Genomic DNA, 15,449 nt, shown 5'->3' on the forward strand with positions numbered 1-15,449 from the left:
GAGTAATTTTTTAATTAGTATAATAACAAATTTAATCCTCAACTTTTATATTTTCTATCAATTAAATCTTAATTCTATTTTAAAATATAAAAGAATGTTTAATACTATTTCAGACAAAAGCAAATCAAATATATTATTGAAAACCAGTGCCATCGAGGCCATGGTGCAACAAATTATGAGCAATGCAATCCTTAGCTTGTCATGGATCACAAATTAATATCACGGATCACCTCATCATCGAAAACATCTAATTTAGCTCAGCCTCCACTTTCACATTTCTCATCTCGGAAACATTATGCAAAACGCAGCAAACCCCAAACACAGTCGGCAATTCTTCAGCTTAATTTACATCTCTTTTGCAAAATTTCCCACATTCATCTTGGGATAAATCCGGTTAAGTAACGAGCAAGTAAAATAACAAAGAAATTAAAAAGATCAAACACAAATATTTTATATAGAAAAACTCCTCCGAAGAGGATAAAAAAATTATGGACAAAGATAATTTCACTAAAACAGTAAAAAAGAATAGTACAAAAGATAAAGATAAAACTAAACTCCGAAACTCGAAGTAAAAACCCTCAAAACGTAAACACAAAATTCTCTTAAAGCTTGTAAAAATTAATATCTAAATGTGTAATGAGTTATTTTTCTAGGGTGGAAAAAAGAATTATTTATAGGCTAAATTTGTAGGTCAAATAATATTAAAATAACCTACAATAATCAGAGTTTAAGTAGTAAACTAAAAACAGAGTTTAACTGGAATAAGAAAAGCCGAAAAATACGATGCATAACTCCACAAATCTCCACCTTAACTCATATTTTTACAACGGACTATGCAGGATATTTGTTGGAAAAACGGGTTTGAAAAACGTAGCAGAAAATAAATTTAAAGAAAAACCAGAATTTTAAAAATTTTTCCAAAACAAAATATTGGTTGTGATATCTAAAGTAATAAACACTTAATCAAAATTTTACCTTTTTGATCTGTCTAGGATGAGCTCTTCGATCGAGTAGTCTTCTTTGCTATCCTCAAGTTCACGTCTACCGAGTGTGGGCTCGCTTCTCTAGAAAAACCAGATTTTGTTTCCTTTCTCTCTGTTGCAGGCTTTCACTTCTCTTGGAGTTTTTTTCTTGTTCTTTTTGTGTTGTTGGGGTGTGTGTTGTTGTTGAGGGTGTGGTGAGGATGACTTTAAGGTGGCGATGGTAAGTGGACTAGTTGTCAGAGGGTTTGGATTTGAACATGGTGAGAGTGGAGGGTCGATAGTGGTGGTAATGTGGTCGTTGGTTAACTAGATAGTTGAGGTGATAGCGTCGAGAGGGGTTGATGATGGTGTGGGTAAGAGAAGAACAAGTTCCAAGTTTTTAGTTTTCTCAACAAAAGAACAATAACTGAAGAAGATAAATTTAAAAACATAAAAGAGAAGATTTTAATAGCTTAGAGGGTTTTTACCCAAATATATTAAAAAAAATTTAAATATGTAAATAGGTTGTCAGCTAGATTAATTACCGAAATAGTATGTTTTTTTAATCGCGTCTATCTGACAGGCGCAAATCAATTTTTTATATTAATTTTTTTAATCGCGCCTATCTGACAGGCGCGAATCAATTTTTTATGTTAAATTTTTTTCCTTTAATAAAATATTATTAATTTTTTTCCCGGATCAGTATATAATCCAGGTATATATACGATTTAAAATTATATAACAACAAATTTAATCAACATTTTAATAAATCAATAAAATTGTTAAATAAATAAAAATCAAATAAAATTACATTTTATAAAAATTACATTATATAAAATTATCAATATCTCATATTTTTCACACACCAAACTCTACTCCCATTGCTCAAAATAAGAATCTTAATTATAAGTTTTGGGAAACGCTATTAATTGATACTATTAATGTATTATTATCAATTTTAAATTTTTTAAGTTACTGTTAAGTATTGGTATGTTAATAATTGATTTATATTCTTCAATATTTCTACAATCATTTTTTATAAAAAAATTTTAAAGTCTATAAATTTATGAAAAGAGTCATTATGATTAAACTTGGACAAATTGATATCCAAGTTGATATAAAAAAATTAAATAAGTTAATAGCAACTATATTGATATAAAAAAATTAAATGAGTTAACAACAACTATGTTGATATAAAAATAAATAAATGAGTTAACAGAACTATGTTGATATAAAAAAATTAAATGAGTTAACAACAATTATATGATTAAAAAGTCAGTTATGATTAAACTTTTAATGAAATGATTTTAATTTTTTTATATTTATATGTTAAACTCATCAAATACTAAATTAAACACAATAATTTATAACTTAATCCTAATTTACTAATAAATTAATTTTAAAATAATTACAAACACAAAATTTATAACATAATCCTAAATTACTAGCAAATTAATTTTAAAATAATTATAAAAACAAAAAAAATTACATTCATACAAAATACTAATCCAAAATGAAAAATTAATGTTGGGAAAAATTAATAATATTTTATTAAACGAAAAAAATTAATATAAAAATTGATTCACGCTTTGTCGATAGGCGGAATTAAAAAATTTAATATAAAAATTGATTCGCTACCGTCGATATGCGCGATTAAAAAATACCATTTTGATAATTAATCTAACGACAACCTATTTACGTATTTAATTTTTTTAATATATTTGGATAAAAACAAAATTGAGAAAGTCACGTCACTATAACTAAAAAATTAGGTTTTAAATAAAAAAAACTTAAAATTTTCTTTGATCAGATCTCTCAAAAGACTTTTCCTAAGTTTTTTTTAATTTTAATATTTACAAATTTTTGAAATTTATAATTTATAATTGTTTTGCATGTAACTTATAAAATAAAATAATCGCACCAGATATGAAATGCCACATCACTCATGTTGTTGACCGTTATCAATTAACGGATACATCATCAATTACGTTGATCAAATAAAACCTTAAGAATTAATGTACTTAAAAAGAATAAGGGTTAAAATAATTAATCAGACAAATGTTAAGGGTTATTTTTATATTATATTTTTTAACAAAGTTGTTGTAGAGCAAAACTAGAATGATACTCTAAAAAAACAAATAATTAATATATAATTAAAAATTCTATCACATGCATATATTTGTGAGAAAACCAAATTAAGAATAAAAAATTGTTTAAAATAATAAATAATAAATAATAAAATGTATAGTTTAAAATTAATTAAGAATATCACATGAAATATGTATGATGTTAAAATGAAAATATATATATTAAAATTATTTATTATGGTATTATCATCAATCTTGAGTTGGTGTGAAATTAACTTATACAGAACTCAACCAAATACATACATATATATAATTAATTGATGGAAGTAATAAAATATGCATAATAAAGATTGAAAATATATAAATATATATATAAAAACTTTAGTTAAGTGATAAATTAAAAGTTTTACTAATGCAATAATTCAGGTTTAAATATCATCATATATATATTTATTGGTTTTAAAATAAAAGATTAAATTACTCTTGGATAATAGAACTTATTTTAATTACGAAAGTATATTTCAAGAATCTTTTAACCGAGTTGGTGGCCCGATTGAAGGTGACATCAACTTAGTAAAACCTTAATAAATAATAAATATATAAATATACAATTGATAAAGGTAATAAAATATACATAATAAAATTAAAGTGCATGAAAATATTAAAATAAAACTTTAACTGAGTAGTAAATTAAAAGTTTACTAATGTAATTGGTTTGTGTTTAAATGTCACCATATATATATATTTTATTGGTTTTTAAATAAAAACCAAATTACCCTCAAACAATATAATTTATTTTAATTACGAAAAGGTATTTTCATAATTTCTCTAATAAAATTGACGACCGATTAAAAATAACCTTATAAAACATTTAATAAATAATATATATATATATATATATATATATATATATCTCACAACATAATTGATGTAGATAAAGGTGGAATTAAGAGATCAATGGAAAAGAACGAGTGGAAAAAATGATTTAAGATGTGGGTCAATTTCTTTAACAAAAATTATATCATGAGTCATGATATTACATAAATATAATAAGGTGTAATGACCTTTTGTCCTTTACTGCTATTTATTTATTTATTTATTATTATGTTTCCTTATTTTTAACTTTTAACTTTATATTTTTATCAAATTATTTTAAAATGGATAAAAAGTTAACATTTGTTAATTTTCTTGACGATACACATGGATAATATGTCGAATTTAATTAATTTTAAAATTTTAAAAGTATTTTAAAATATATTTTATATTTTTAATTAATTTTAATGATTTTAAATTTTAAAAATAAAATTTGTAAAATTATTTTAATTTTAAAAATAATTAAATACTTGACGTGTATACCATATCAACAAAATTAAAAAATGTTAAAATTTTTATTACTTTATTAAAAAATCAAATAAACCCATATAATAATTTGAATCCGGTCCATTCAAAGTTAGAGAATATCTTTTGGTACATCTGTTTTTAGAATGGTGAAATTAAAATTTATTAGATTGAATAAATATCTTAACTTTTAAACAAATCTAAATGCTAGATAAAAAGAATAAACTTTTAAAGTTCAAACTGAGTAGTTAAAGGTAGGCTGAAAACAAACTGAATAACCTATGAAATTTCGTCTTTCAGACCTCGGAAAGTGCAACGGAAGAAGACAAGAAGGGTTTCTTACTTAAAAGCGTACGAAAATAAGGTAAAAATAACAGTACACAGTTTTCTAATAGGGTTAATACGCACATTTAACTACTCCAAAATACTTAGTAAGTAATTTAATTTCTTATTTGATTTTGTATTCTATTATTTAGGTCGGTATTTTTACACTAACATTATTAATTTATATTGACGTGACATTCATAATTAATTCGTTAGTAACACATGATAACCTAACAATATGCCACGCGGCATATATAAAATTTAAAAATTTATAAAATTTTAAAATATATAAATTAATTAGAAAAATATAATTTTTTCACATCAACAATGAACTTCGACAAAAAAATATATTCTTTTTTATCAATTAATTTATTTTTAAATTTATGTTCGTCACATGGCATACTGAGAAGTTATCATATGTGGTCACTAGATTAACTATCAATGTCATGTCGGCATAAACTAATGGTGTTAGAGCGAAAGTACCAACCTGAATGACATAATATAAGTTCTAGTACCAACTAGTACAAAAAAGTACAAGTACCAAATAAATATTTTTGAACAAATTCAATGGACAAACTACATATTAACCCATTCTAATGTAATCTATCACCAACATTCTTTCTAAAATGGAATTGGTGATGGAATCGGTAATATTATAAATTTTTATTTAATCAACTCAATTGTTAAAAATTTAGAAAAGAAAATAAAAATAAATACAAATAAAATAACAACATAACAATCATTAGAAATTCATTCGATTAATATTATTATTTCTAAATCTTGATGTTAGTTGATATGAATGATGAGATGTTTGAATTTTTTAAGATTAAGGTTATAAAATTAATTTTTTAAGATTTGTGATTATCTTTTAAATAATATCATCTTTAAAATTTAAATTTAAATTTAAATTCGAATGCATTACCCAACATAATCTTTAATTATTTTGATTCCTATTGAGTAATTGGGCTAAAACAAGGAGCCGAAATATTATCAATTACCTGAAGCAAGTTCAATCGATTCCTGATTCAAAAGAATTCTGAATGATTGGCTTAAAAAACAGTTGAATATCCTTTTTGGACCGATAACCAGCCGTTTTCTAGTTCAATCAATCTGATTGGCTGGTTTTGTCGGGTTGAATACCATATAACTACATTTATGTTCCATTTTCATTGTTAGTGTCCATGACTGAGAGTACAATGTTCCCTGGCTTTCCTTCTTTATCGTTTAGCAATCCATCCATTGGCATTTTCTCCATAGAATTTGATCTTTACTTGATTACTTCCCAAACACACCATTTTTTCTTTTCCTTTTATCCTCTGCAAATTTATCTCCAATACCCAAAATTCATACTTCCATTAAAAAAAAAAAAAACAATGGAACACCCAAGAATCCTGTTTTCAGGTTCTCTTATCAGTTTTGCTGTTATAACTGCTACTTTTGCTTGCTCTAATGGACAATGCAAGGTTACTACTATTTTGTTTTGAGAGTGGACCTGAAAGAGAAAGAAAACACGTTAAGAGAAGTCAGAGATTGCTCCGGTATTAGTCTGGAGTCAGTATGTGAAAGAGATAAATATAATGTTTTACTTTCTGCTCTATAACAACCTCGGACCCCTCTTGACATGTTTTCTTCATCTTTCAAGTGCCAGGTCCTATCTGACACTTTATTTTAATGTTGTCCTTTTTTACTGCAGCTTGGAGATGAATGTTCATCTGATGCAGACTGCCAAACCGGGCTGTCTTGTTTTTCTTGTTCTGAAGCATTTGATGGCTTAAGATGTATCCGATCAACAACTACCAACCAATTCGAGTTTATGGTAAACTTGTATCGTTGATTTCCTTGGTTTATTTGAAAGATTTCAGGGTTCATGAATGAATTTTGTGTTTGAGTGACTGTTGGATGCTTTTCGAGTCCGAGTTTCACATATTTCACTAACATAGATATCATATTTTTGCGAGAAGAATTCTTTACCATTCAACAGATATGCATATTTGACAACACATAATTCCTTTGCCAACGAAGTGGAGCCGCTTCACACTGGAATTCGACTTACCTTTTTAAATCAAGAAGACAATGTAACACAACAGTTAAATGTAAGGCTTTTTAAATCGCTTTTTAAATCATGTTCCGTGTATTACGAAATTCACCTCTAGCTGATTGATTTCTCTTTTACAGAATGGAGTTCGAGCACTGATGCTGGATACATATGATTTCAAGGGAGATATATGGTTGTGCCATTCTTTTGGGGGAAGATGCCATGACTTCACTGCATTTGTATGCAATTCAGATCCCAATTCCCATTGTTTTTATTTCGTTTTGCGTCTTCTTGAAAAAGAAACTGAAAGCCATTGGATTTTCTTTACAGTGGCTTGCTATTGACACTTTAAAGGAAGTAGAGGCATTTTTATCTGCAAATCCATCAGAAATTGTGACACTATTCCTAGAAGACTATGTTGAGACCCCAAATGGGTTATCCAAAGTTTTCAAAGATGCAGGTTTAATGAAGTACTGGTTTCCAGTCTCAAGTATGCCACAAAATGGTCAAGATTGGCCATTAGTAAAGGATATGGTTGCCAGGAACCAAAGATTTGTTGTCTTCACTTCAGCCAAGTCCAAGCAAGAAAGTGAAGGAATAGCATATCAATGGAACTACGTGGTTGAAAATCACTGTACTACAACTTTCTCACTTAGAGAAAATCTGTCTAAAAATGAACTTGCCAACATTTGATAGCATTGAGAAACGTTTTGTCCTAAAATTTCAGATGGGGATGTTGGGGAGCATCCAGGAGAATGTAGCAACCGCGGAGAGTCAGCGCCACTCGATGACAAAAGTAAATCTCTGGTTTTGATAAACCATTTCCATTCCATTGCACTCAAAGTAATGGCTTGTGAAGACAATTCAGCAAGTCTTATTAGTATGCTTGATACATGCTATGGAAGAGCAGGCAACCGTTGGGCTAACTTTGTCGCTGTTGACTATTATAAGGTAAATATTTTACCGGTGCTCTTCGATAAGCAGTTTTATAGCCCTGCTTCATCTTGGGATTATTGTTGCAGAGAAGTGATGGAGGAGGAGTGTTCCAAGCTGTTGACAAATTGAATGGCCAATTGCTATGCTGCTGTGACGATGTCCATTCATGCGTGGTAAGATCGGCATAACTCGTTTTACTCTAATCTATGGTCTGATTATACAATATCATCCCAAGTGATTAAAACACATATTGCTCGCTTGCAGCCTGGATCATCAACCGCAACATGTTCTGCAACTAAGGACCAATGAATCTCGTTTGTCTCTTAATAGCTTACTATTGGTGAACATACTATATGATGTTTATATTATTTATATGCCTTAGGTAGCATTATTTACTTTGTAATCCTGACAGGGAGGAACAGCCATCACTCTCGTCTCGTTGAAAGTTTCAAAAATGGTTGATCTGCAGTTGTCAATTGAGGATTTGAAACTAGCTATTTGGTTTGGCTTGTATCAATGATTCAATCTAACACTGAATAGCTGACTTTACCCTATTAATTTTGAAATCTGATTCAAGGGATCAACAGTTTGATTCGGGTTCTAATTCAGGAGAAATACATAATTAAGAAGGAACACATTTATTCATAAGTTATGCATTTAAAAGATCCGTGATATTGAATTTGCCCGATTAAATTTTTATTGGTATGGATAATTTGTTTGTGGCAATTTTAAGCTTATTATTATCATTGTCGTCGTAGAGAGTCTAAGACCCCAAAGGCGAAGAAATTATATATATTAAAATTTTAAATGTTTAAATTGTCCTTGTTTTATTTTTTCTTCATCGTCAATTATCTATACTAATTTACTTGTTTCAAACATATATTTTAAAACATATGTTTTAAATAAAAGAAAAAAAACTAGTTAATAGGAATATAAGTTGGCTATTTTACCAAAATAACCCCAAAAAGTTTATTATTTATATAAATGATTCTAGTTCAAAAACAATCACCTAAATGACCTGAAATGAACAGTGTTGAGGGGTTTTGGACACCCCATGACTGGCACCCATGTCCCCAATCCCCAAAAAATCACCCAATGATTGGAAAAGTAATTTAAAAAAATAATTTTTTTGATGCAGGCCATTGCATTGCTGGCACCCATGTATTTTTTTCCGGTATCTAAAAAAAATTTTGGGTTTTCGCTTTGTGGTGGCTGACACCACTTTGGATTATGTTATAAGGGTTTGTAGTAGGTTAGCTGATTTACGTGAAGGGAGGCTTGTTCACAATATTTTGATCAAATATGGATTTGAATTTGATCAAATAATTGGTGGTGTACTCATTGAATTTTATTCTGATTGTGAAGCTATTGTTGATGCTAAGAGAGTCTATGATGGAGTAACAAATCCATGTTTGAATGCTTCAAACTCACTTATTAGAGGCCTTATATCAATTGGTAGGATTGATGATGCTGAACTGATATTCAATACAGTCGTTGAGGCAAATTCAATTTCATATCATCTACTGATTAAAGGGTATGTTACTTGCGACCGAGCTGAAGATTCAAAAAGATTATTTGAAGAGATGTTTCTAAGAACAATAATTTCTACCAACACCATGATTTCTGTATATCCCAAGAGTGGGGAGATTGGTAAAGCTTTAAAGCTGTTTGAAGAAACACGATGTGAAAGAAACCCCGTGACATGGAATTCAATGATGTCTGGTTATATTCAAAATGAGCAATACAAAGAGACTTGAATATGTGCAGATTACAAATAGCGCATACAAGGCCAACATTCTCAGTTCTCTTTCATGCATGTTTGTGCCTGAGATCTCTTCAACAAGACAATGACTTCATGCACACTTGATTAAAACACCATTCCATTCTGATGTTTATGTTGGAACATCCCTTATAGATATGTATCAGTGATGCTCACAAGTCATTTTCCAGCATCTCTTCACCTAATGTGGTAGCATGGACAACTATTATTAATGGGCATGCACACTATGGGCTTGGCTCTCAAGCTATCTTACTCTTTGAGCATATTAAAAGTGGTGTCGGCCACCACAAAGCCAAAACCCAAAATTTTTTTAGATACCGAAAAAAAATACATGGGTGCCTTCCATGAAATGGCCTGCATCAAAAAATTTTTAAACACTTTTCCAATCATTAGGTGATTTTTTAGGAATTGGGGACATGAGTACTATACATATGGGGTGTCTAAGACCCCTCAACACTGTTAATTTCAGGTATTTAGGTGATTATTTTTGAACTAGGGTCATTTACGTAAATAATAAATTTTTTTGGGCTATTTTGGTAAAATAGCCCATATAAGTTAAATGGAATTCAAGTTAAATGGAATACGAATGTAATGGAATTTTTTATTAATAATGTTGTTAATTAAGTTGGTGTTAAAAGTTAATTTAATTTTTTTATTTTAATATTATATATATTTCATATGTTATTTTTTTTGAAATAATTTCATATGTTACTATTAATTAGTTTAAAACTAAACGTTTCATTATTTATTGTATTTTATTTTTAAATACATCTATGTAGTCTAAATATGTAAATTTCACATGCATATGTCAAGAGGCTAGACCTTTAGTCTTGCAAACCGCACGACTTTAGGTGATTTCTTTGCTTCGAATTTGCTTAAGTCAACCTAATTATCGCAAAAGTGAGAATTCTCAAAGAAATTCTCTAACGTACCAAAAATATAGCGGAAGCACACTTGAAATGAAAGAGCAACGAAGAACAGAAAAACTAAAGGAAAATAGCACGCCAAGTGTTTGAATAAATTCCCTCAAATATATTTGAACTATGAATGAAGTGATTGTAAATGAAGGGGGAGACCTCTATTTATAGTTGAGCTCCCTCAGAACCAACGATATAGATTGAGTTACATCGACGATCAAGATTAGAGCCTATCTAAAATTGAGAGTCTTAAGGGACTTAAACTCTATACAATCTTATCTCTTTAGGATTTACACTATTTACCCCGATAACTCTAGTTTTACTGGAGTGTTTCACTAGGCCACCAAGGCTTCAAGTAGATGGGTTTCTCCACGGATTCCACGAATCGAGATAGTTCATGCTGGTCAAATGAGCCCCATTTAATAAGTTGGCCTCTATGGGGCGTTCTGTGTGCAATGGTCATGGGCTTTGAGCTGCGGCCCATTACATTCTCCCCACCCATTCTCGCGTCGCCTTCACTCCGTCTTTGAAATGGAACTGGTTGGACTCGTCTCGAAACGGTGTCGATGCTCGGCTATTCTCGACTTCTCTCTCTATCAGGTTATCCCATCTTTCGAAACATTTGCCTTGGTTTATGTCTCCATCATCGCCTAACTTGCACTGTGTTTCTCTTTTGTACATCTAGATCTAAGAGGCCACCGCTCTTACTTGCCCCCATTGTGACTTGCCTCGATCGGGATCCTCTTGATATGCATTAATAGGTTTAGGCATGCCTACATTCAACATTGGGTTCACCTTGAGTCTTGTCACTTATTCTGGTTTGTAAGCCTATCAACTTACCCACTTCAGACTCTGAAAGGGTCCATGTGTCTTTTCCAAGCCAATGATAAGTTAAAATGTAAAACAATACCAAAGTGTTTGAGATATACCTTGCTTGTTGTATTTACTCGCCTCGTCTCGTCTCGTCTGCCCAGTTTGCATCACTACTTAACCCTTAAAGCCTGATGCACAACCCACATCTCTTTTAGGTGATAGACCCTCTAATGACTCAATAGGCTTCATATCGATTTTCTGCCCTTTTAGCGTTCCCAAAGGGATCTTCATAGAACTCTCATCTACCAAGTCAATATTCCTCCCATATGGAATATCCTTAGCTAGCTAGATTGTCGACAATACCTTAGTTTTGCCCTTCATGTCTCGACTCACTGGCACAATGTATTGTGGTTGTCGAATATTCAGGATGCATATACAATCGGCAAAAGGAACCAAAAGATCATTAATCTTGTCAAGAAAATTCTAGCCAAGTAATCATCTAAGTGGATCGAAGTCTTCCTTGCTTTTCTATTGATCAATTTGTAGTTCAACTCTTGGTGTTACAGCCACAGTCGAGACCTCTTTGGAATTAACAATCTTGATCTTCTTAGTTGATTCACTCACTGAGAGACCAAGTTTACCCCTAGCTTTCTTCGATATGAACAGGTCTGATGCCTCTGTATTAATAAGAACACTCTTCTTCTGATCTATGATGTTGATGTTCACATACATAAACCCTTTATGCTTGTGATCCCTCTTCGCCTTAGCATATTTGAGCATCATTGATCCAAGATCCAACACCTTATCCTCAACAAGCTCCGCTTCAACTTCTTTAGTGATTGCGGACAGTTTAGATCTCTCTGGATAGTCCCGTATCTTATGCAGACCACAACATAAGAAACACTTCATTGGCTTCTTCTCATTCTTATTGCCCTTCTTGGTTTCAACCCCACACACAATCGAACCAAGTCTTATTGAAGCTTTTTCTGGCTTGTCATCGTCTCTGATGGCAAAAAACACAAATCACTTCGGACAGTCCCTCACCATATGCAGACCTTCATAAATGAAGCATTTCAATAGCCCTTTTTTTTTATTTTTCCATGGCTTTTAGGTTTCCTCTTCCCATTTTTTGGTTTTCCATTACCACTATGGCCACCATTACCGTCACTAAACTCAATCTGTCCATCTTTATCTTCCCCATCACTGCTCTTCCCTTTAGGCTTGGAAGACTTGAACTTGTCTTTCCTTGGAAAAAAACTTGATTAAAGATTCTACCACGATCATGACTTTCGACAATTCTTGGACCCCTCGACATTCTAATTCTTGTTTAACACACGACTTCAGCCCATCTATGAAAAAGAAGAATGCCTCTTTCTTAATCATGCTTTAACAAAGTGATGTCAAGTTTTAGAAACACCAGAACACTCCAAAACATAATAGACAAACGGAATAAAATCATGCTTCATCATGTACTATTTAATCAGACATTTCACATCTGAAGAACAATAAGATATTGACAAGGCAAAGGGATGCCTTTTCTCTTTTTTTTTTCTCCCAGTGGGAGGAATCTATGAAAAAAAGAATGCCTCTTTCTTAATCAAATCCGTAATTTGGAGCATGAGTTCGTTGAACTCCTTTACATACTCCTGAATGTGCCTTTTTGCGAAAATCGATGCAACTTAGCCCAAGCCCCCTTCTCGATATATTGGGGGTAAAACTGCTCATTGAATTCATTCTAGAATTTTTCCTAAGTCCTAATTGCAGCTTGACCATGCTTTTCATTTGTGGACCTACTCCTCCACCAAATAAGAGCAAAATCAGTAAAATATCGAGCAATAGTATTTACCTTAGCATCGTCATTCTTGATGCCCACAGCATGAAAGTATTGCTCCATCTTCCATAAGAAATTGTTTACTTCTCTCGCGAACCTTGTCCCCTTAAACTTCTCTAGTTTGGGGACATCAATCTCTTAGTTTAGTATTGCACTCAACACCCCTTTACCCACAACAACTCTGCACACAGTAAGCTTTCCCTTGAGCTCCTTGATTTTTGCATTCAAATCCGTCATTGTGGCTTCGTTTTCTTCCTTCATAGCTGTTATCCCATATTCAAGAGCATCATTTTCTCTGTCGGCTTACTCACAACAGTATTGAGGAGCGCATCCACTGCGTTTATATTGGAACTAAAAGCATTCGACACATATTCCTTGAACTGCTCTTTCATTGGATCTAACTCATCAATACATGTCTCCACTACCTCAAGTATTTCCTTCACTTTCCCTGTGGATTCATTTGGATTAACCACACGACTTTCCAAAGACAACAACATATCCCTGGATCTGCTTTGTTTCTTGGACCTCCTATGGGTCTCCATCGAAACATTCTATTTGTCTGCTCCTTTCGACATCTCAACGACACCTTCACAACCTTAACTTTGATACCAACCGTCATGATTAAGTTGAGACCAAAATTAAAATTTATTTTTGAAAAATCATACCCAAAATTTTAAATTTATTTTGAAAAATCATCAAATTAAAAAGAGGGAAATTTTAAATAAATGAAAATAATTTTCAAGCCATTATTATTATTATTATTGGGCTTAATATTGAAATGTGTTAAGTAAAAAAACCCAACGATTTGAGCCCGGTTGATTTAAAACTTACTGTGAATCCAAATCAGTTTTACAAGCCCATATTTGAATCTAATTGAGCTTGCTGATAAATTTTTAACCCACTTCAAGGCTCAATCAACTTTCAAATTGGTTTATCACTGAAGAGTACAAATTCTTTCTTTTTATAAAAAATGAGAAGAATTCAAAGGCCCGTTTGTTTAAAGGCCTAAAATTTGATTTCAGGTCCACTTTACTAGTCAAGCCTAAATTAGGATCAGAGTCCAATTAAGTCAAATTTGGGTCTGACCCAACCCAGCAACGGAGCCCAAACGCCCACATTAGTGTCGCAGGTGTGAATACAAGCAAGAAGGGTAAAACAATGAAAGAACCACAAACACAAAGAAGCATATGGGAGATTAACAATAATACGAGTATTAAAAAGCGGAATAACCTGCAAGAAAAAACAAAAAAAAAAAAACCCTTGAAAAAAGAGAAGCCCCTGAACACGCCGTTAAAGGTAGACCCTCGGCCTTGCTCCACTGCCGTTTACTTTCACGTGCATGCATAAACAAATGGTGGTGAGCTCCGATGAAGGGCTTTCACCGAACTAAGTCCTCGGTTCTAAGAATGTTTGGTGAATCCATGCGTTTATTCCTTCCAGCTTCCTCCCCTTTTTTTATTTCGTAGATCTGGAACAGAGAACCCTTATCGAAAAAAAGGGAAAATTTTCAAGTTCTTTTTTCCATTTTCCCCTACGAGGCTTTTCTAGTTTGAAACCCAGAAAGGAAGAAAAACAAAAAATGAAGAAGAAAAAAAAACAATAAGTTTTTTAGTCTCCGATCACAACGTGTGGTGCTCCGCCGCTGGAAACCGAAGAACCTTGGATTCTCCAGCGGCGGAGCTGCCCGAGAGAGAAAAAAGAGGAAACGGGAGTATACAACTAAATTTCAGAAAAATGAAAATCAAAAGTTCCTTTTCTTATTTTTTGACTTATATAGTGGGGGATGAAAAGTTTGCAGCCCAGTCCCTCACGTGCCTGAGTTTACCCTTTTAGGGCTTCTGCCTTTTTGTTTTTGAAAGTCGATACAATTTAATCTTGATTTTAAGAAATGTGAGCAAATGAATCGCTCCTTTAGTCCCTCCGTTTCGACATTTCCCTAATTTAAGGAAAAAAAGATTTATCTTTAGTCATATTTCATTTTATTTATTACTTTCCTTTCATTTATTTTTATCTTGTTTCCATAGTACTTTTCCTTATTCATTTTGTTTATTCCATTAATCCAAACATTACCTTTGTTTTAATTTGGGTTTTAGGGTCTCATTTCATTTCATTTATTCTTTTTACAGAATTTACCATGCATATTTTATTATCATGATATTGGTATGTTGAATTAAATTTACTTGATTATTGCTCTTATATACATATATATATTCCTAGTATGATGATTGTTGATGTTTTTAGGACATAGGTTAGGCTTAAATTTATGTTATAAGATTTTGGATCTATTTTATCTAGTAGTTAGTCCTTAGAAATTTTAGGATTGACTTAAGATATTTTAAGTTTCTTTTAGGTTTCTATATTTTATATTTAATTAGAATTATAAGTTCCCATTCATTTTAGTTGGATATTAGGATTCTCTTTAGGTT

At 31.5% G+C, this 15,449-nt stretch overlaps 1 protein-coding gene across 5 annotated transcripts; it reads left to right on the forward strand.

Moving 5' to 3' along the window:
- The first annotated feature begins 6,017 nt into the window (after positions 1 to 6,017).
- Positions 6,018 to 8,286, forward strand: LOC105794255 (PI-PLC X domain-containing protein At5g67130). 5 transcript variants are annotated; one of them, XM_052628334.1, is made up of 9 exons: positions 6,058 to 6,266; positions 6,405 to 6,527; positions 6,673 to 6,804; positions 6,887 to 6,985; positions 7,077 to 7,380; positions 7,474 to 7,697; positions 7,769 to 7,855; positions 7,947 to 8,022; positions 8,095 to 8,286. In XM_052628334.1, the coding sequence occupies exons 1-8, from the start codon at positions 6,168 to 6,170 to the stop codon at positions 7,989 to 7,991; spliced, it is 1,113 nt and encodes a 370-aa protein (XP_052484294.1). In that variant the 5' UTR covers positions 6,058 to 6,167; the 3' UTR covers positions 7,992 to 8,022; positions 8,095 to 8,286. The 5 variants fall into 5 exon arrangements, with proteins under 5 accessions (XP_012478790.2, XP_052484294.1, XP_012478793.1 ...); XM_012623336.2 differs by having other exon boundaries at positions 6,018 to 6,174; positions 7,947 to 8,286; XM_012623339.2 differs by having other exon boundaries at positions 7,947 to 8,286.
- Positions 8,287 to 15,449: the final 7,163 nt, after the last annotated feature.

The sequence above is a fragment of the Gossypium raimondii genome, chromosome 3 (genome assembly GCF_025698545.1).
Source record: "Gossypium raimondii isolate GPD5lz chromosome 3, ASM2569854v1, whole genome shotgun sequence".
Taxonomy (NCBI): Eukaryota; Viridiplantae; Streptophyta; class Magnoliopsida; order Malvales; family Malvaceae; genus Gossypium; species Gossypium raimondii.

Coding starts and splice junctions, on each gene's coding strand:
- LOC105794255 (XM_012623339.2), top strand. CDS start 6,168: ATGCAAGGTTACTACTATTTTGTTTTGAGAGTGGACCTGAAAGAGAAA. Junction 6,267..6,404: donor CCGGTATTAGTCTGGAGTCA/GTATGTGAAAGA, acceptor TTTTTACTGCAG/CTTGGAGATGAATGTTCATC. Junction 6,986..7,076: donor GCCATGACTTCACTGCATTT/GTATGCAATTCA, acceptor TTTTCTTTACAG/TGGCTTGCTATTGACACTTT.